This window comes from Cajanus cajan, chromosome 3 (assembly GCF_000230855.2).
Source record: "Cajanus cajan strain Asha chromosome 3, NIPB_CcT2T_4, whole genome shotgun sequence".
Classification (NCBI taxonomy): Eukaryota; Viridiplantae; Streptophyta; class Magnoliopsida; order Fabales; family Fabaceae; genus Cajanus; species Cajanus cajan.
Genome location: NC_138519.1, coordinates 2,505,496 through 2,529,125, shown reverse-complemented (window position 1 = coordinate 2,529,125; position 23,630 = coordinate 2,505,496). Strand labels below are relative to the sequence as shown.

General features: G+C 26.1%; 3 protein-coding genes across 5 annotated transcripts in view; all 3 read left to right on the top strand.

Moving 5' to 3' along the window:
* The window catches only part of LOC109802723 (uncharacterized), an 81,714-nt gene that overhangs the window by 35,517 nt on the left and 22,567 nt on the right, over window positions 1-23,630 (top strand). The gene's annotated exons all lie outside the window — the stretch shown is intronic.
* On the top strand, window positions 20-2,911 carry LOC114916212 (uncharacterized). 2 transcript variants are annotated; one of them, XM_083070181.1, is made up of 3 exons: window positions 20-538; window positions 599-644; window positions 1,738-2,909. In XM_083070181.1, exons 1-3 carry the CDS (start codon window positions 294-296, stop codon window positions 2,692-2,694), a joined length of 1,248 nt encoding a protein of 415 aa, XP_082926307.1. In that variant the 5' UTR covers window positions 20-293; the 3' UTR covers window positions 2,695-2,909. The 2 variants fall into 2 exon arrangements, with proteins under 2 accessions (XP_082926307.1, XP_082926306.1); XM_083070180.1 differs by having other exon boundaries at window positions 20-644; window positions 1,738-2,911.
* On the top strand, window positions 6,959-16,829 carry LOC114916123 (uncharacterized). 2 transcript variants are annotated; one of them, XM_083070178.1, is made up of 2 exons: window positions 6,959-8,075; window positions 16,292-16,829. In XM_083070178.1, the coding sequence occupies exons 1-2, from the start codon at window positions 7,002-7,004 to the stop codon at window positions 16,730-16,732; spliced, it is 1,515 nt and encodes a 504-aa protein (XP_082926304.1). In that variant the 5' UTR covers window positions 6,959-7,001; the 3' UTR covers window positions 16,733-16,829. The 2 variants fall into 2 exon arrangements, with proteins under 2 accessions (XP_082926304.1, XP_082926305.1); XM_083070179.1 differs by lacking the exon at window positions 6,959-8,075 and adding an exon at window positions 9,311-10,274 and having other exon boundaries at window positions 16,292-16,824.

Below are 23,630 nucleotides of genomic sequence, written 5' to 3'. Positions count from 1 at the left end.
GTTATCCTGAATTTATAGAAAACAACTTTCGCAATTTGAAAAGTTTGGATGTATTTCAATGTGATAGTCTAAAGTACGTAATTCCATCTCATTTACTTCCTTGCTTTGAGAATTTGGAAGAGTTAAAAGTAGTGTGGTGCAGAAAAGCACGGGTCATATTTAATATAAGTGATGAGAAAAAAGCATTGGGAATAATCCGTTTGAAAAGATTGAGTTTAGATTATCTACCAAAACTAGAGCATGTATGGGACAAGAATCCTGAGGGAATTATTGACCTTCAAGTGCTACGGGTTATGTCGGTTAGAAGTTGTGAGAGTCTGAAAAGTTTATTTCCAGCAGGGGTGGCTAAAAAAGATGTTACCTGCAGACTTGAAGTGTTTGAGGTAATAGCGTGTAGGGAGTTGGTAGAAATATTTTCAAAGGGTGCAGAAGCAGAAGGAGCAACAAAAATGTTTGTGTTTAGTTCTCTCACCTCATTGACTCTAACACAATTGCCAAAGCTCAAATACTTCTATCCCGGATTACACACGCTTGAATGGCCTGTGCTACAAGAATTAGAATTAGATGCATTTGAATGTGAGCTGGTGAAACTCAAATGTGAAGAAGATGATGCAGAGGAGCAAGTCCTTATTGAAATTGAAAAGGTAATTCTTATAAGTTAATTCACTTGTACTTATTATATGTAGGATCGACTCTGGTTGGATCATTTTCAAATAAGAAGAAAAGTTGTGTAATTTCATCCAACTTTAACCAAATTAGTTTTTTTAAATGCCGGCTCGGTCAGTTAAGAAGAAAAGATGTGTAAAATCTACTAGAAAAAAATAAGGAGAAAAAGAAATATACAACTTACTACCTTAACATTAAAGATGGAGCAGTTTTGTTATATCCTCATGTGTGAACTAATAAAAAAAAGTTGAGACAAAAGACAAAATAATTGGATACCTAACGTATAAGTAAATAAAAGAAATACTAATAATAATTACAGAAAAAATTTGAAAATATGAATAAAATATTGGAACTAAGAATGGAAAAAATTGATAAAAATATAATTTTAATATTAGAAATTGTAAATAAAATTGAAGATTTTACCTATAATAAAATTAAAAAAATTGGATAAAATTAATAATATAAAGAAAATATTAAAAAAAACTCATTAGTTCAACTACAGAGGATTATGATTAAGATAAGATTGATAATGATCGGGAAGAAACTTATTCATCTTAAATACAAATACTGGTATCAAGAAAAAAAAAATCCAAAAACAGTCAATTCAACTACAAAATAAAATAGTATAGATTATATTTATACAATTAAAAATAGAAAAAAATTATAGAGATTAAAATTAAAAGATTACAATAATGTTATAAAAACAATAAAACAAAGAAAATCATTAATCAAATAGCAAAATTGAAAACTAATTTACACTATAGAAATTCAAAAATTTAAGGCAAAAAGACAAAAAAAAAAATGCTACATATTTATTAGAATAAGTTATTTAAATGTATAATGAATACTATTACAAAGGAAAGTAGAGCATATAGAATGAAAATTGAACCACTAAATAATTTAGAAAAAAATGGAAGGATAAAACATCCAAAGAAAATATAAAAACAATTCATATATATATATATATATTATATGAATAAATTATTAAAAATAATGAATTTAAGATAAAATTAATAATTAATAATTTTGTTTGCGTATGTAATATGGTTATTTGTTTCTCTTCGTATATAGGTTATCCAAATCCCCACCTTGAAGAAAGTGTCATTCAGTATTGGAGACTTCAAGGTTACATGGGATCGAGAGTCTGCAGGAGGGCAATTGCAGTTTGATAAACTAAAAGACTTTGAAGAATTGTTAGATAGTGCTCCTCTATGCAGATTCCTTCACATGTTTCCGAACAGTATACAAAAGTTTGCATTTAACTGGTGTATGTTTGAAAAGATGTTCTCCGCTGAAAGATCGAATGCTGATATGAATGAGCTTAAGTCCATTGGTTTAGAGCACTCTTGGCTACAACCCTTTCTTGAAAATCTCCAAACATTACAAGTAAATAATTGCTGGAACTTGTCAAACTTAGTACCATCACTATGCACAGTATCTTTCACCAAGCTGACATATTTGGAAGTAAGTAGTTGCAATGGACTTGTCTATTTGTTTACATCCTCGACAGCCAAAAGTTTGGGTCGACTCAAAAGGCTGAAGATAAAAAAGTGTGAATCACTGATAGAGATAGTGTCCAGAGAGGGAGATGAATCAGATGAGGATCAACAAATAATATTTGAGCAGCTCCAGGTTTTGTATCTTAAAGAATTACGTGTGTTAAGATGCTTTTACCCTGGGAATTATACTTTACGTTTTCCATGCCTGGAGCAAGTGCACGTAATCGATTGCCGGTGGATGAAAACTTTCAGTCCAATAAACATAATAGATCATTCAACAAAGTGGTTTTCTACAGAATATCAATATGAGAAACCTCAACAGTGCTCTGATCTTAATTCTACTGTGCACAAGATATTTGAGGAAAAGGTACGGATCCCATCATTAACTTATATACACTTTTTGTTATTCATGAAAATATATTATTACAATTTTTACAAACTAATTTATCTCCCAGGATTGGAATCTTTCACAGAATTACCAAATTTCTTACGTGGATCAGTGCCTTTTTTAAAATTAAATATTAATTAGAAGATTTTAAAATTATGATTATCTCCCATTACCTTTTTTTGCACCCTTGTTTGCACATTCTACGAATATCCTCTTTCTACTAAGACTTAGGATGACACCCTCTCATTTAATGTATGTTTAAAATATATTTATTTATAAATTTAAATTTTATTGAGAAAAGCATAATTAATTACTTAAGTACTACAAATATAATATGAATTTAGGTATATTCAAGTAGGGTATAATTTTATAGATATTTTCTTAAAACACTTATAAAATTATACGAGCAATTTATATTTAAAAAATATTTAACTTATATTAAATTTATATATTTCTGTAATTTTGAAATCTGTAATAACAAATGAATTTAATTATTTTACAAATATATTGTAAATAAAAATTTATTAATTTATAATATTATAATAAAAATATTTTGAATAATTAAACATGTAAAAATTCATTAATTTATATGCAAATTATTAAAATTCAAATTATTTAAAATTATTTATTATTTTATCCACTAATAAACATTTTATATATATATGATTTAAGATTTGAATTCAATTTGTTCTTATTGGAATTAGGACCAAGAATGAGTTGGGGATGGTAGTAGCCTCCCATATATTTAATGTGGATATCTATTTATTTTTTAAGGATAACAAAGATTACAAAGATAGGTGTAATGAAGATTGAACCTAGGTTCCCATATATTTAATGAGTATTGATGAATTTTTATATATTTGTAAATATTCACATGTATTCATACATATTTGTTATATTTGTTAAAGTATAAAATTTTAAACAAAACTTAAATATAACTACCTTTAAAACATATATTTATATTGAAAAATAATTTCGTAACATATATTTTTACTAAAGTAAATAATTATATCATATATATTTATATTAAAGATAAATAACATGAAACTATTTTCTATATAATTAAAATTATTTTAATATTTTAAAGTACAACTATAAATATTGAGTTACCCATATTTTAAACAATGAACAATACTTACATGCATAAATACACATTTGTCCGGTTTATTATACATAATAAGTTTATTTTTCTATATAATTAAAAATTAAATAATATTTTTTAATACACAATTTATTTTTAACTATTTGTAATTTAAAAAGATATATTTAAGTTTAGTGATAAAAATAAAAGTTAGTATATTGAAAGAGATATATGTTTAAAAAATTCAAATTTACATATAAAAATAAAAGAGATATAGTTTAATAACTAATTGATAGATATTTTTGACTAATTATAGAGATGGTGTATGAAATACAACTATAACAAATGATAAAAGAAGTATTTGAAATTTCTAATTGAAAAAGAGAAGAGAATGAAGTTAATTAAATTTGTGGGGAAAATATTTATATTATAAATTATTTTTTATATTTTAAAATAATATATATATATATATATATATATATATTAAGTAAAATTAACAATAATTAATTTGCCCCAATTGTTATGTGAATACATTCTCTATCTTTATTCCTATCTCATTATTAAATGAATATTATGGTTGATGCACCATAATAAATAAAAAAATAAAAATTACAAAAATAAATTAATAAAAAAATTATTTACCAAACTAAATAATTTTGGACACGTTGGATATGAAGGAAAGAAGAAAACATCAAAGGCAGTGACAATTTGTAGAAAATGTTACTCTGAGTGATGCTTTAATACTGTTTACCTTGAGATAGTAACTAAAAATGTTAACCCTGTTGACGTTTTCTATATAAATTAAATTTTTCAAAATTGAATATAAAACGTCACTGGTATGGAAGTTTCCTGGGCTTTGAAACTCAACCTGAATGGCCCGTTCTGAAACCAGAACGAACTGTTCTTAGTTACTCTTTATGTGTTGTATTTGCATCTGAAACGGGTCATTTCAGTTACAAAATTAACACACAACTAGTAGGATCAGAATGGCCCGTTCTAGTTTCAGAACGGGCTGTTCCAGGTTCATGAAAGAAGGACTATGGAAAAATATAATTATATAATTTAATTCTTAAATTTTTTATTTAAAATTATTCATTATTTATTAATTTTATATATTATTTGAATTATATATAATTAATAACTTAAAATATAATTTATTTAAAATTTTTGAACTGAATTAAAATTATAAAAAAGTACTAAAATTTATCTATGAGTTTATCCAAATCAGAACTCGTTGGCCTTTTACAAGGACAAAAATGAGAACTAAAAGCAAAACTCACATTTGTTCCGTCTATTGACATGTATAGTGTTTTGTCATAAAAATGTCACGTTATTAAAAAAATTCATCTCATTAGTTGTCACATTATCAAAAATATTATACTATTGTTTTATTTTTAACTTTTTTAAATTAAATATTAAAATAAAAGATAAATTTTACTTTTTATCCCTATAATATTTAATCTGGATTTTTGTTTCCCTGACTTATAATTTTATAAATTTATTATAATTCTATAAACTTTACAATTTTTATCTCTACTAAATGGTTGTTCATCATCTCTTGAAGTTATAACATTAAAAATATCTAAATAATATAATAATTAAACTAACATATACTTTCAATTTTTATTTTTATCATATAAAAATAATAATAAAATTAGGATAAAAATGAAAATTTAATGTATAATTTAATCTAAATATCATTAAATATTAATTATCTAATCATCTACTTAATATATAAATCCATAATCAATGTTATAATTTTAATAGGTAATAGATAATATTTATTAATAAAATCAAAATTATAAATTTTATAAAATTGAGAGACTAAAATTGAATAACTAAAAATTAAGAAACAAAAATCATAAATTGAATATCATAATAAAATCAAAAGCACAATTTATGTTAAAAAAAATTGTAATTTTTTAATGCAGAATAACAATATTTGTTTTTTCATAGTCCTTCTTTCATGAACTTCCGAACAACCTGTTCTGAAATCAGAACGGTCATTCTGGTCCCACTATTAGTGTTTTAATTTTGTAACTGAAACGGCCCGTTCCAAATGCAAATATAACACACAAAGAGTGAATCAGAATGGGTTGTTCTGATTGTGTTTCAAAGCCCAGGAAACGTCCGTACCAGTGACGTTTTACATTCAATTTTGAAAATTTTAATTTAATAGAAAACGTCAACAAGGTTGACGTTTTTAGTTGTTTTTCTCATAGTGAACAGTGTGAAAGCGTCACTCAGAGTAATGTTTTCCACAAATCGCCACTGCCTTTGACGTTTGCTTCTTTTTTTCATATCCAACGTGTCCAAAATTATTTAATTTGATAAATAGTTTTTTTATGAATTTATTTTTATAATTTTTTTTATTTATTATGGTGCATCAGCCGAATATTTATTTAATTATCCGTGTATAGTTATATGGATTAAAATATATATATCTATATTTATTTTATTAGAAATTTTTTTTAGTAAATATATAGTTACATCTATAATTATTTTTTTTAGTAAATGTATAGGCACGAAGTGTTACTTAAGTTTTAAAAATCATAAATAATATAAAAAAAAGTGATAAATTAAATAGATAATTGTAGATGATTACTTAAAAAAATATGAATGATTACTTTATTTGTATTTTTAAAATAAATGAGGGTATAATAATCCACTTGAAAATAGAAATCAAACTCTGAAATTTTTTTTATATTATAGTTATAAATTTAGATTGTACTTAAGTGTATTAATTTAATATTTAATGTATACATAAGATAGGTTCTTGATACATATAAAAAATAATATATAAAGTAATTTAAAAAAATCAATTTTAAATTTGAGGTTAAAAATAAATTTACTCATGCGTAATACATTCAAATACACGGATTTTTTATTTATTTATTTTACAGTTCAATTACTTGGATTCTTATGCATGCCGTTGTACTTAATGTATAATGTGATAATGATTTGCAAATCTTAAAAAAAAATTATCTATCAAGTTTATATTGAGATAATAAAATTAAAATTTAATATTTTATGCATATTACTTCAATTTCATTGCTAAACTAATATTAATAGTCGTTTTCAAATCTTTATTAACAATCTATTATCTTCTAAAGGTTTTTTTTATTATCATTTTCTCCTTATTTAATTTTTTTTTAAGTAAACTGTTTCTTTTTTGTTTTTTTACTTTGATCGTGTGCACCTATTTGATAGAAATATATAAATTGTCACTAATTATCTTTTAGCATGAAAAGTTGGTTATTAATTCATATTTTTCTTTAACTCCTAACCTTGTTTTGTTTGGTTATTGGTTTTCTCTTGGTAGTTTCGCAACTTAGAACATCTGAAAGTAGTTGGAGACGAATGGAAGATGATTAGGCATGAAGTATTTGAGGGAAACCTTTTCTTACAAAAGTTAAATGGTCTAAGTTTTGAGCGCTGTGAGACAGATGTATTTCCATGTGAGTTTCAAAGTCATAATGAGGATGATATTGGGTTAGAGAACTCTTGGATTCAGCCCATCCTCCGAAATCTAACAGTTTTGAAAATAGACAATTGCAATAGTCTGCTGTGTTTGTTGACATCCTCAACAGCCAAAAGTTTGGCTCAGCTCAAAACAATGGAGATAAGTTGGTGTGATTCAATTAAAGAGATAGTAGTGTGTAATAAGAAGGAGGATGAATCAAATGAAGATGAGATAATATTTCCGAAACTCAACTCTTTAAATCTAAAAAGGTTATCAATGCTCCAAAGGTTCTACAGAGGGAGTTTAAGTCTCCCATCCTTAGACCAATTGAAGGTATCCTCTTGCAGCACGTTGAAATATTTGTTTACACCCTCAACAGCCAAAAGTTTGGCTCAACTCAAAACAATGGAGATAGAAGATTGTGATTTAATTGAAGAGATAGTAGTGTGTAATAAGGAGGGGGATGAATCAAATGAGGATGAGATAATATTTCCACAACTCAACTCTTTGAAACTAAAAGAGTTACAAAAGTTCAGAAGGTTCTACAAAGGAAGTTTAAATCTCCCATCCTTAGACCAATTGAAGGTATCCTCTTGCAGCACGTTGGAATATTTGTTAACATCCTCAACAGCCAAAAGTTTGGCTCAACTCAAAACAATGGAGATAAAAGATTGTGTTTCAATTGAAGAGATAGTAGTGTGTAATAAGGAGGGGGATGAATCAAATGAGGATGAGATAATATTTCTGCAGCTCAACTCTTTAAATCTAAAAGGGTTATCAAAGCTCAAAAGCTTCTACAAAGGAAAATTAAGTTTTCCATCCTTAGACGAATTAAAGGTAATCTCTTGCAAATGGTTGAAAACTTTTTGTGCAGGTACTGTAAAAGCAGACAAATTGTCTCAAGTTCAACTTGAGTGGAACTCTATTCCATTGAAAAATGATCTCAACTCTACCATGCGAGAGGCATTTCTGGCAAAGGTATGTGTTCAATTTTTTTTATGCAACATAATTATTATTCTTGTTATAATACGTGTCAGTAATTCAATCTTTTGGATGGAAATTAAGTGCATTGTTTAGCCTCGTATATATAACTTTTTGTTAAGAAATGATCATTAAATTTATGAGTTTGCCTTCTAAATAACTCACAAAATGTGACCAACCTGTATATATGTTAAATTATTTTTTAATTTTATTTTTATACAAGGTTAAGAAAATTACTATATCTAGCTTCGATTCATGAGTATGTTACCTCTGAAAGATTTATTTTATTGTCATTAAATAATTATCATTAATAATAAATTTTGTTGTAGTGTTTATTTTTTTCTCTTATTTAGTTTTTTTTTATAAGTAAATCGTTTCTTTTTTGTTTTTTAATTTGATCGTGTACACCTATTTGATAGAAATATATGAATTGTCACTAATTATCTTTTAGCATGAAAAGTTGGTTATTAATTCATATTTTTCTTTTAACTGTCCTAACGTTGTATTGTTTGGTTATTGGTTTTCTCTTGGTAGGTTCGCAACTTAGAACGTCTGGATGTAGTTGAAGACGAATGGAAGATGATTTGGCATGAAGTATTTGAGGGAAACCTTTTCTTACAAAAGTTAAATGGTCTAAGTTTTGTGCGCTGTGAGACAGATGTATTTCCATGTGAGTTTCTACAACATGTTCTCAATATAGAGAGGCTTGAGGTGAGAGAGTCCCGATATGAGGATGATATTAGGTTAGAAAATTCTTGGATTCAGCCCATCCTCGGAAATCTAACAGTTTTGAAAATATATCGTTGCAATAGTCTGCTGTGTTTGTTCACATCCTCAACAGCCAAAAGTTTGGCTCAACTCAGAACAATGGAGATAGAAGATTGTGATTCAATTGAAGAGATAATAGTGTGTAATAAGGAGGGGGATGAGTCAAATGAGGATGAGATAATATTTCCGAAACTCAACTCTTTGAAACTAAAAGAGTTACAAAAGTTCAGAAGGTTCTACAAAGGAAGTTTAAATCTCCTATCCTTAGACCAATTGAAGGTATCCTCTTGCAGCACGTTGGAATATTTGTTTACACCCACAACAGCCAAAAGTTTGGCTCAACTCAAAACAATGAAGATAGAAGATTGTGATTTAATTAAAGAGATAGTAGTGTGTAATAAGGAGGGGGATGAATCAAATAAGGATGAAATAATATTTCCGAAACTCAACTCTTTAAATCTAAAAGGGTTATCAATGCTCCGAAGGATCTACAGAGGGAGTTTAAGTCTCCCATCCTTAGACCAATTGAAGGTATCCTCTTGCAGCACGTTGGAATATTTGTTTACACCCTCAACAGCCAAAAGTTTGGCTCAACTCAAAACAATGGAGATAGAAGATTGTGATTTAATTGAAGAGATAGTAGTGTGTAATAAGGAGGGGGATGAATCAAATGAGGATGAGATAATATTTCCACAACTCAACTCTTTGAAACTAAAAGAGTTACAAAAGTTCAGAAGGTTCTACAAAGGAAGTTTAAGTCTCCCATCCTTAGACCAATTGAAGGTATCCTCTTGCAGCACGTTGGAATATTTGTTTACACCCTCAACAGCCAAAAGTTTGGCTCAACTCAAAACAATGGAGATAGAAGATTGTGATTTAATTGAAGAGATAGTAGTGTGTAATAAGGAGGGGGATGAATCAAATAAGGATGAAGTAATATTTTCGCAACTCAACTCTTTGAAACTAAAAGAGTTACAAAAGTTTAGAAGGTTCTACAAAGGAAGTTTAAATCTCCCATCCTTAGACCAATTGAAGGTATCCTCTTGCAGCACGTTGGAATATTTGTTTACATCCTCAACAGCCAAGAGTTTGGCTCAACTCAAAACAATGAAGATAAAAAAGTGTGATTTAATTGAAGAGATAGTAATGTGTAACAAGCAGGGGGATGAATCAAATGAGGATGAGAGAATATTTCCGAAGCTCAACTCTTTAAATCTAAAAGAGTTATCAAAGCTCAAAAGTTTCTACAAAGGAAATTTAAGTTTTCCATCCTTAGACGAATTAAAGGTAATCTCTTGCAAATGGATGAAAACTTTTTGTGCAGGTACTGTAAAAGCAGACAAATTGTCTCAAGTTCAACTTGAGTGGAAGTCTATTCCATTGAAAAATGATCTAAACTCTACCATGCGAGAGGCATTTCAGGCAAAGGTATGTGTTCAATTTTTTTATGCAACATAATTATTATTCTTGTTATAATACGTGTCAGTAATTCAATCTTTTGGATGGAAATTAAGTGCATTGTATAGCCTCGTATATATAACTTTTTGTTAAGAAAAGATCATTAAATTTATGAGTTTGCCTTGTAAATAACTCACAAAATGTGACCAACCTGTATATATGTTAAATTATTTTTTAATTTTATTTTTATACAAAGTTAAGAAAATTACTATATCTAGCTTCGATTCATGAGTATGTTACCTCGAAAGATTTATTTTATTTCTGAAATAAAAGTTTACTGCGATTGATACAAATTCCTAGAAATCTCTTGCTAAAGTGCAACAGAGGCTTATAATATCCTTTAAAAAAAAAAAAAAAAAAAAAAAAACTATCTCTGGGATTATACTTGTGATAAATCTAGAATGAATATTCCAGACCGATTAAATGAAAACAGCTATCAGGCAGTAGAGAAAGCTATATATAGTTCTTCACTTTCATAAAAAACAAAAACTATGTGATGACCGATACTAGAACTGATATGCTCTAAACTTTTAATGGAATTAATAGTTATGGATGTTACGAAACTTAACTAAAATTATAATCTCAATTCTCATATATATATATATATATATATATATATATAGTAAAATTAACAATTTAGTAGGAGTAATTGGCCCCAACTGTTATGTGAATAGTATGTCATTCTCTATCTTTATTCCTTTCTCATTATTAAATGAATATTATGGCTGATGCACCAAAATAAATAAATAAAATAAAAATTACAAAAATAAATTAATAAAAAAATTATTTACCAAACTAAATAATTTTGGACACGTTAGATATGAAGGAAAGAAGAAAACACTAAAGATAGTGACGATTTGTAGAAAAAGTTACTCTGAGTGACGCTTTCATATTTACTGTGAGAAAGTAACTGAAAACGTCAACCCTGTTGACGTTTTTTATATAAATTAAAATTTTCAAAATTGAATATAAAACGTCACTGGTACTGACGTTTCCTGAGCTTTGAAACACATTTAGAATGGTTCATTCCAAAACCAGAACGGGCCATTCTAATTCACTCTTTGTGTGTTGTATTTACATATGGAACGGGCTGTTTCAGTTACAAAATTAACACACAACTAGTAGGACTAGAACGGGCCGTTCTAGGTTCATGAAAGAAGGACTATGGAAAAATATAATTATATAATTTAGTTCTTAAATTTTTTATTTGAAATTATTCATTATTTATTAATTTTATATATTATTTGAATTATATATAATTAATAACTTAAAATATAATTTATTTAAAAATTTTGAACTAAATTAAAATTATAAAAAAAGTACTAAGATTTCCCTATGAGTTTATCCATATAAGAACTCGCTGGCCTTTTACAAGGACAAAAATGAGAACTAAAAGCAAAACTCACCTTTGTTCTGCCTATTGACATGTCTAGTATTTGTCATAAAAATGCCACGTTATTAAAAAAATTCATCTCATTAATTGTTACATTATCAAAAATATTATACTATCATTTTATTTTTAACTGTTTTCTTAAATTAAATATTAAAATAAAAGATAAATTTGACTTTTTATCTCTATAATATTTAATCTGCGATTTTGTTTTCCTGACTTATAATTTTATAAATTTACTCTAATTCTATAAACTTTACAATTTTTATCTCACTACTAAATGATTGTTCATTATATCTTGAAGTTATAACATTAATACTATCTAAATGATATAATAATTAAACTAAAATATACTTTCAATTTTTATTTTTATCTTATAAAAATAATAATAAAATTAGGATAAAAATGAAAATTTAATGTATAATTTAATCTGAATATCATTAAATATTAATTATCTAATCATCTACTTAATATATAAATTCATAATCAATGTTATAATTTTAATAGTTAATAGATAATATTTATTAATAAAATTAAAATTATAAATTTTATAAAATTGAGAGACTAAAATTGAATAACTAAAAATTGAGAAACAAAAATCATAAATCGAATATCATAAGAAAATTAAAAGCAAAATTTATGTTAAAAAAATTATAATTTTTTAGTGCAGAATAACAATATTTCTTTTTTCATAGTCCTTCTTTTATGATCCTGGAACTGCCCGTTCTGAAACCACCAGAACGGGTCTTTTTGGTCTCACTATTTGTGTGTTAATTTTGTAACTGAAATAGCCCGTTCCAGATGCAAATATAACACACAAAGAGTGAATCAGAACGGGTCGTGCTGGTTTTGTTTCAAAGCCCAAGAAACGTCCGTGCCAATGACGTTTTACATTCAATTTTGAAAGTTTTAATTTATACAGAAAACGTCATCAAGGTTGACATTTTTAGTTGTTTTCTCACAGTGAACAGTATGAAAGCGTCACTCAGAGTAACGTTTTCCACAAATCGTCACTGCCTTTGACGTTTTCTTCTTTCCTTCATATCCGACGTGTCCAAAATTATTTAGTTTAGTAAATAATTTTATTATTAATTTATTTTTGTATTTTTATTTATTTATTATGGCCAGCTGAATATTTATTTAATTATCCGTGTATAGTTATATGGATTAAAATATATATATATATATATATATATATATATATATATTTATTTATTTTATGAGAAATTTTTTTTAGTAAATATATAGTTACATGCAAAAGTTCTTTTTTATTAATTGTAATAGTAATAATAATAATGAAAACATTTATGTTATTATTTTATTTTTATTAAGAGATGATTTTTTTAATATTGGAATTCAAATTAAAAAAGAAGATAGATCAAATAAAATGGAGAAAAAGGACAAAAGTAACTTTAAAAAAAAACAAAAAAAAAAGATAGAGGAACTGAAAAAAAAATAGAAGAATGGAGAGTGCCTTTTTAACCGGTCATTATCAGAAAGGAATAAAAAAGGCACGAAGTGTTACTTAAGTTTTAAAAATCATAAATAAAATAAAAAAAATTAATAAATTAAATAGATAATTGTAAATGCATGATTACTTAAAAAAAATATGAATGATTACTTTATTTGTATTTTTAAAATAAATGAGGGTATAATAATCCACTTAAAAATAGAAATAAAACTCTGAAATTTTTTTATATTATAGTTATAAATTTAGATTGTACTTAAGTGTATTAATTTAATATTTAATGTATACATAAGACAGGTTCTTGATACATATAAAAAATAATATATAAAGTAATTTAAAAAAATCAATTTTAAATTTGAGGTTAAAAATAAATTTACCTCATGCTTAATACATTCAAATACACGGATTTTTTTTTTATTTTTTTTATTTTACAGTTCAATTACTTGGATTCTTATGCATGCCGTTGTACAGTATGTATAATGTGATAATGATTTTCAAATCTTAAAAAAAAATTATCTATCAAATTTATATTGAGATAATAAAATTTAAATTTAATATTTTATGCATATTACTTCAATTTCATTACTAAACTAATATTAATAGTCGTTTTCAAATCTTTATTAATAGTCTCAGGTGTTAGCGGACATAGTTGGAGATCCGTTTGTTAGATTGTAATTTTGTTTTGTTTTTCTTTTTGTCGGTACTTTACCAAAAAAAAAAATCTTTATTAACAATCTATTATCTTCTAAAGGTTTTTTTTATTATCATTTTCTTCTACCAGGAATCACTACATAAAACATACTCAATGTTGTCTTTTAATACTTACTTTTTCCATTTTAAATTTTTTAACTCGAAATAAATTTGTTTAGGCACAAACGGTATCAAAATCTTATTAATATGTACCCTGGTTCATTTTTTCCCCTTATTTAATTTTTTTTAAGTAAACTGTTTCTTTTTTGTTTTTTACTTTGATCGTGTGCACCTATTTGATAGAAATATATAAATTGTCACTAATTATCTTTTAGCATGAAAAGTTAGTTATTAATTCATATTTTTCTTTAACTGTCCTAACCTTGTTTTGTTTGGTTATTGGTTTTCTCTTGGTAGCTTTGCAACTTAAAACATCTAGAAGTAGTTGGAGACGAATGGAAGATGATTTGGCATGAAGTATTTGAGGGAAACCTTTTCTTACACAAGTTAAAAGCTCTAAGTTTTGAGCGCTGTGAGACAGATGTATTTCCATGTGAGTTTCTACAACATGTTCCCAATATAGAGAGGCTTCAGGTGACAGAATCCCAATATGAGGATGATATTGGGTTAGAGAACTCTTGGATGCAGCCCATCCTCCGAAATCTAACAGTTTTGAAAATATACAGTTGCAATAGTCTGCGGTGTTTGTTGACATCCTCAACAGCCAAAAGTTTGGCTCAGCTCAAAACAATGGAGATAGGATGGTGTGATTCAATTGAAGAGATAGTAGTGTGTAATAAGGAGGGAGATGAATCAAATGAGGATGAAATAATATTTCCGAAGCTCAACTCTTTAAATCTAAAAGGGTTATCAAAGTTCAGAAGGTTCTACAAAGGGAATTTAAATCTCCCATCCTTAGACCAATTGCAGGTAATCGATTGCCACAGGATATATACTTTTTGTGCAGGTACCGTAAAAGCAGACAAATTGTCTCAAGTTCAATTTGACAGGAACTCTATTCCATTGAAAAATGATCTCAACTCTACCATACGAGAGGTATTTCTGACAGAGGTATGTGTTCAATTTTTTATTCAACATAATTATTATTCTTGTTATAAAACACGTGTCAGTAATTCAATTTTTTGGATGGAAATTAAGTGCATTGTATAGTGTCGTATATAAAGCTTTTTAATAAGAAAAGATCATTAAATTTATAAGTTTACCTTGTAACTAACTCACAAAATGCCACCAACAAGTATGTTAAATTATTTTTAATTTTATTTTTATACAAGGTTAAGAAAATTACTAAATCTAGCTTTGATTCATGAGTATTTTACCTTGAAAGATTTATTTTATTTCTGAAATAAAAGTTTACTGCGATTGATATACAAATTCCTAGAAATCTCTTGATAAAGTGCAACAAAGGCTTATAATATCCTTTAAATAAATAAAAAAACTATATCTAGGAGTATACTTGTGGTAAATCTAGAATGAATGTTCCAGACCGAGTTATTGAAAACAGCTATCAGCCGATAGAGAAGGGCCTATATATAGTTTTTCACTTTCATAAAAAATAAAAAATCAAATTAAATTTAAGTGATGATGACATTTGTATTCTTGTCCTTATTAATTACGTCTCATTCAAATATCAAGTGTTCTCATTCTCATAACATGGACGAACCTAAATATTGATAATTGAGATACCAAAGAAAATAAATGTGATGCTTTAATGAAATTATTTCAAAATAATTTCACTAAGATAATTGATAAGGCAAAGTAATAATTGAATTGCACGTAATTATGTGATGACCGATCGATACTAGAACTGAGATGCTCTAAATCCAGCCAAATTACAAACTTTTAATGTAAGTTAATAGTTATGGATGTTACGAAACTTAAGTAAAATTATAATCTCAATTCTCATTAATCGTAAATAACGAATTTTATATTAATTTAAATATATTTTAAATTTATGTAGATTTTAATTCTTATTTTTTTCTCTTTATTTTTCATTCTGCTAAAATTTAAAATATTTTTTTATTTTTATTATTTTATAATTATTTTTAACTATTTATTTATTTATTAAAAAATTTAATGATCATCTTAAATATTATCTATGATTATTAGTGATATTATTTCAATGTATGATATATTTAAATAATTTATAAAACTTATTTATTTATTTTAAAATAATTGTTTGTGACTAAAAATAATGACATTAAGTTTTAGATAGATGAAAATTAAATAAGTATATTTTATGGGAATCAAAATTAAAATTTGATCATTTACAAAAAGTAAAAACAATATTAACAAATTAAAAAAAATAATAAAATAAAGGGATAATCAAAATAAAAAGATAACTCATTATACATTAACTACGAACATATTTAAATCTAATTTATCTTATTTTTATTTTTATGTATTCTTTAGCGTGTGCAGATTTCACATCTTGACCTCGGAGAAGAGCCAGAATTAGAAGAGATATGGCTTCCCACAGTGTCGATCCCAGACAAGTGCTTCAGTGAGTTGGTCTCATTGACTGTGGTCGGTTGTCAATTTTTATCAGATGCAGTACTACCCTCCCATTTACTTCCTTTGTTTACTAAATTGAAAACATTGGAAGTTCGAAAGTGTGATTACGTGAAAACCATATTTGATGTGAAAGGTATAACACTAGGCACACAAATGACAACTATGGAACCACCTATTTTCCCCCTCGAGATATTGACTTTATCAGAGCTACCAAATCTGGAGAATCTTTGGAATGGAGATCCTCATGGAATTCTAAGTGTGAGGACATTGACTCTATGTGATTTGCCTAAGTTCAAGTATAATGGTACATGTTGCACTCATGATGCAAGAGCAACATTTGAGGTTTGAGCTTTATTCTCATTAATACATTCAATCTTACATAGATTCTTACACACACCACTTTACTTTATCATATATCATATTATTTCAATGAACAATCTCCTATTATTCTTGCACAACATTTCAATGTTTAATGCCTTCTCAAATCTTTATTTATAATCTCCAACCAACCATCCAAAGGATTTTTCATTCTTTTCTTCTCCTTCAGGAACTATTACAACTTTCCCATCGATCTAATTTATTATTTTTTTCATCTTAATATTTCAAACTCAAAATAAATTTATTTATGACGATAAAAATGACTATAAAATATTTTATTAGTAAAATATTTATCAGTGACATTTTTTATTGTATTTAATATTTTTTTATTGTCATTAAAAGTTTAAGAAATGATTTTTAGTTTATATTTCTTTAATTATTTTATCTCTAATTGATATGAGACTTGTAAGGTGAGAGTTGTTATTTTTTTATATATTCTTTAATTATCTTACTTCTAGTCAATGTGAGACTTGAATTTTTCTCAATACACCCTTCAAATTTAGTACTATTAGGCTTGATATGTAATTAAATCGTGAATGATTTGATATTATCCTAAAATAGTGAATTGAGTATAACTCAACTTTACAAAACCAACTTGTAAGATAAAAGTTATCCTCCGCTTATATTTTTTTTTTAATTGTCTTATCTTTTGAATTAAAAGTTAATTTTACTTTTTACTTATCATTTTCAATAATTAATTTTATAAATATATTTGTAATGATTATTATTTATTAGTCATTAATATTTTTATTAAATAATAAAATAGAAATAATTAATTTATTATCATTAAATAATTATCGTTATGATATAATATAAATGCAATTTTTATTGATCATTATTTATTAGTCATTAACATTTTTATTAGATAATAAAATAAAGATAATTAATTTATTATCATAATTGTCATTAGAAATAAATTTTAGTGTATTCTCTTTAGTCTAATTTTCTCTTTTTGGTTTTTGAGACATTTATTTTCTTTTAAATTGAATTGTCTGTTAATTTGTATCTAATTATCAGATATCTCTTAGCATGAAAGTTCTTTTGTTTGAATTTTATATAAAAGAGCTGGATCTATAACTGTCTTAATTTGCTTTTGGTTGATTATTAGTTTCTCTTCACAGATTACACCCGACATAGAGCATCTAACACTGGGTGCTAATGAACTGAAGATGATTTCGCAAGGAGAATGGCTGGGAATCCTTTTACCCAAGTTAAAAGTTCTTGCTCTTTTATTTCATATCAAGTCGGATGAATTTGTACAACACATGCCCAATGTAGAGAAGCTTGAGGTGCATGATGGTTCCTTCAAGGAGATTTTCTGCCTTCCAGAGCTGAAAGAATTTTGCTTGAAGTCCCTTGAAGAGCTCGTTCCCATTGGGGCAGAGAGCTCTTGGATTGAGTCCTTTCTCAAAAATATAGAAAGCTTTGGAGTAATAAGTTGTTTTAGTTCAACAAGCTTGGTACCAGGCACAGTGTCTTTCTCCAATTTGACACATTTGGAACTATATCAATGCAATGGAGTGTTACATTTGTTCACATCCTCAACAGCCAAAAGTTTGGCTCAGCTCAAAACAATGGAGATAATTTGGTGTGATTCAATTGAAGAGATAGTAGTGTGTAATAAGAAGGGGGATGAATCAAATGAGGATGAGATAATATTTCCGAAGCTCAAGTATTTAAATCTAAAAGGGTTATCAAAGCTCAAAAGCTTCTACAGAGGGAGTTTAAGTCTCCCATCCTTAGACCAATTGAAGGTAATTAATTGCACCAGGATGAAAACTTTTTGTGCAGGTACCGTAAAAGCAGACAAATTGTCTCAAGTTCAATTTGACTGGTTAGAAGATCCTATCCCAGTGAAAAATGATCTCAACTCTACTATGCGGAAATGGAATACATATTTTCCGCGGAGATGAAAGGCATATTAAATTAAAGGTCAGGTATGTATTCAATCATTTTATTAAAAATTATTATTATTTATAAATATATGACTAAATTATACTTTTATTTTTTTTATCTTATTTTAAAATTTATTTTAATTTTTTATCTTTTAAAATGTTCATTTCATTTTTTTTATTCTTTAAATTTAAATTAATTTAATTTTTTAAAATAATAATTATTTTTAATTTTGTGAAATGATTTTGAATTATTTTATGATTGATTTAAAGTTTAAAAATTGTTTTATTAGATTCACTTACATAAAAAAAATATGAAAACCAATTGATGTTCAAATCCAAAAAGAAATATAACTATAGTAAAAATTACTTAAAAATCACATCTCATAAACAACTAAAAACTAATATAAAATTATATATATATATATATATATTTATTATTTTTTTTATTGTTCCATAAACTCATTTTCAAGCAATTTTCAACATATTTACAATTCTTTTTAATTTAAACATCAGTTGCATTCAATAAATTTTATGTAAATAAATTCATTAAGACAAATTTCAAGTTTTAAATCAGTCAAAACAAATATTTAAAATTGCATCTCAAAATTAAAAATAATTGTTATTTTAAAAGAATCAAATTAACTTTTAAATGATCAAAATAAACTTATTAAAAAATTAAAAATTAAAAATTAAAAATATATTATAAAATTAAAAATATAATTTAACCTGATTAATACACTGTATTAATGAGTAAATGTTTCGAACGGAAAGAGCACTGTATTGGTTTCGGGAATTTGTAACTTATATACCTAAATAATGTAGTTAAGCAACCCTTTCATAACTTAATGTGAACGGTGCAATTAATAAAATGGTAGCAATCAGTTAAAATATCTAAAAGAAATCTAAAAAAGTATTTAGGATATGTGTAGATAAATTTTAAGAATTTCTTTTAAGAGAGAAAAATTAAAATAGAAACTAAAACAATATTTTTCATAAGTTAAAATTACCTTGTATATAAGTTAAAGATAATATTCTTAAATCTTAAGTAGATAAGTTAATTGTAGAAAGTTTTTATAAATTAACTAATGCATAAGTCAATTTTAATCTTATAAAAAAAATTATTTCACTTTTTTATTTTTATTTTTCTTTTTAAAAATGCTTTTAAAAAAGTTATCCAAATCGACCATTAAAAAAATTTAATTTATAATCTACTATAGGATTATTTAAGATTATTTTTAATTTGGTTAAGTTACACAACCAGGAAAAGCTTAGTGTAGTAACGGAGAATGTTCCCCTCCAAAATTAATTTGTGGAAAATAATTTATATATTATTATTAAAAAATTATATATTTTTTTATTTAATACTAACAAAATTTTGTATAAATTTTTAAAAACTTTTAGAATTATTAATAATATTAAGTCATTGAGATGATAAAGAACTTTACAAATAAATTCATTTATGAATTACTATTAAGTCAAATTGAAAGAGCATTGAAATTTTAATTATAAATTTACAAATACTTATGGATTAAAAGAATATAAAGAACGTTATCTTTAGTCATTCTATTTTTTTTTTATAGATTTTTTTGTCAATAATGCTTTTTTAAGTTTTTAATTTTTATAACACCAACCATTATAATTGATTTAATAACACTTTTATACATTAACTATTTTATGATTAGAAAGTTTATATAAGATGACTTGAATTTATGGATTTTTCATGCATGCAGATTTTTCTTGTGGGCTTATATGCATACCTTTTTATATGAATTTTTGTTTTTTTTTATTCAAAATCTTTCTCTAAATTTTGCTATAATTTTGACAAAAATATGGTTATTTCTTTAAATTTATTAAAAATTCATAGATCTTTTTTGATATTCTCCCAAGTTATGTTCTTTTAGAAGAATACAAAATTAATGTTTCTTGTAATTTTATTTACAAATTTATAAATAAATTTTCTAATTTTCTTATTTAATAGTTAAAGAAAATATAAAAGTAGTAAAAAGAAAGAAAAAAAGGTGAGAAATGTTATGAATGAAGTAGAAAAAATATTTTTAATGTCATAAAAATCATTAATTAAAACTATTTTGATATTCAAATAATGTCATTCAATATTTAAAATCATCTATAAAAAAATTTATATTATCAAAACTATTACTCTTAATTTATACAATTTACTTTTAGTTATTTTGGCTCCTTCAAATTGTTTTTTCAAGCTTACACAACCCTATTTGTTGGCAATTAAAAATCAATTTCATCACATATATAAGTTTCTGATAAAGAAATGCTATTGATTTTTTGAGTTTGCTTTGTAAATTCCTCTCAAATTGAGATCGAGGAAAAAGTATGTTAAATTGTTTTTAATTTTATTTTTATACAAGGTTAATTTTTTTTTACTATATCTAGATTTGATTCATTGAATCTCGCTTTGTTTCGTCAAAAGATTAATTTTAATTTAGAAAAAGAGTTTATTGCTCCTATAATTAAAATCAGAATTTTTTTTCTTCTTCATTATTATTATAAAATTAACGTTGTTGTTTCTATATTTTGTGTAGGCTAAGACACCATTATTACAGTAAGAAGAGATTAATGGTAAAGAGAGTTTGATGAAGAGGAACAAAAGTGGTCTTGTTTTACTATATAAGTACGTTTGTTTGTGTGTTAAAGAAAATAAAAATGTGTGATTACGGGTTTTATTATGTTGATGATGAAATAAATTGTTATATTTTACAGATTATGTAATGTGTGTGATTACAAGTGATAAAACAGTCATGAAGAACAAAGATGAAGTGATGAACTGTATTCACGCTAAGTATTATCTGTATTGTTTGATGCATTGACAAAAATGTTAAAAAAAATGTGTTTTTGTGTATCCACTAAGTATTGTCTGTATTGTTTGATGCATTGACAAAAATGTTTAAAAAAATGTTTTTCTGTGTTATATTTGTTCCGTTTGTTCCCTTATTGATCCTAAAAATTTATTTATCCAAATTAATCCTTCGTCCAAGTAATATGCAACAAGAAATCTTCATCAAATTACATCAAACATTCAATATTTTGAATTAGATATATATTAGTTCGTTGACACTCACGTAAATTTAAAGTTTCATATGCATCGCTCTCAATCGTCTATTCACATAATCTTTTAGGCCAAATCCACGGATAGACCTTAGAATTTGCTTGAACAATGGCATTTTGGGAACACTTCAATGGTTGCTCCACATGCCTGAAAAATTTTCGTAGATATTTAGATTATTGCTAAATGACAACACTAGTTATTGGAATGTAGAAACATGTGCCTTCATCATAATTGATAGATTTTGTAACCTGCATTCTTTTCTAAATTGTGCATCAAAATTTAAATACTATTCATCGAATATATGGTTTTTGATGATCAAATTTTATTGCAGATAGTATGAATTATACTATTCTGTATCTGTTAAGTGAGCATTTTTCGGTAGACAAATTCTATTTTAATAGCAAACCATGTTTATTAGAAGCGACAACCAATAGATACCCATACGAGTGTGGGACAAGTGTGAGGCAAATATTTATGTGACACAACAAGTACGGATATCTTAGTACTTACATCTATTATTCTCATTATCATCTTTAGTTTCAGTTACATCCATTATGTGCACTTTTTATTGTATATCATATTCAAACATGTTGTATATGAAAACCTATATTATATATGATATTCAAATATGTTGCATAAGATATTCAAATATGGTCACATATATTACATTGTGTTCAGTTATATTTGAATATCTTATATATGATATTCTACTTATATTTTATTATGTTGTATGATATTTTATAATTATTATGATATTTGATATTCCATTGTGTTATTTATGCTAAAAAAAGGGCAATCTTACGCACCATATTCAAATAGAATATCAATCACTCTAATGTATTATTTAGATTAAAAAAATGTATCCGTAGACATTAATATATAAAAGATTAAAATGATAAGTTTATGTAGTTTCTGGTCTCAATTACATAGATCCAAATATATCTTTATTCATAACTTTTATGTAATTTGAAGTCTAATTTAATAAAATACAATTTTAAAGTATTAAGTTAAATCTATTTTTCATTTAATTTTATTTTATTAACTAATTATAAATTTTATTTTATTCCACTTTTTTTAAAAATCATTTTCTTATTAAATTAATTTCGATTCCTCACGCTCTACCAAAAGGTGAGTAGGATACAGTCTCCCTGACTTCTCTGTTATTCTTGGTCACTGCCATACAATGCCTAAAAGTGTTATGCAGGTGAGTGAGATTCTTGTGTTTGGAAGGTGAGAGCTTTAAACTTGCATTCCCAAAATCCCTCAATTTCCTCAAATACCTCACAGCAAAGGTCCCACACCTGTTGGATACTAGAAGGAAAAGAAACCTACAACAGCAGAAGCACACACACTAGAAAAACAACATAAGAGAAACAAACTCAGAAATCAATGTGGTTCGACACTTCTTGCCTACATCCACAAACAACTTATTTTATTTCTTCATTTGCAATTTTTACAAGGACAAAATTGCAAACCCTCTCATTCACAAGTTTTCTAGCAAAACTTGGAAACCTTCTCACACAATTTTTGCATGGAAAAATTGCAAATCCTCTCATGACACACAACTACCTAAGTCCCCAATACACCCAAAGACTAGTGTTGTTGTGGTGAGTAGACCCAAACTATCACTCCTTATTTATAGTAGTAGTCTACCACTTCTCTTCTTCACAACTACCCGATGTGGAACTTTGGAGGATACCCACACACATTGGGCACAACATATCCTTCCTTCATCCAAAGTCTCACATTAATCCATCATCATTCACAAGTTTTCTGGCAAAGTTTGGAAACCATCATTCACAAGTTTTATGGCGAAACTTGGAAACCCTCTTCTTACAAGTTTTTCTGGTAAAACTTGGAAACCCTCTCCTCACAAGTTTTATGGCGAAACTTG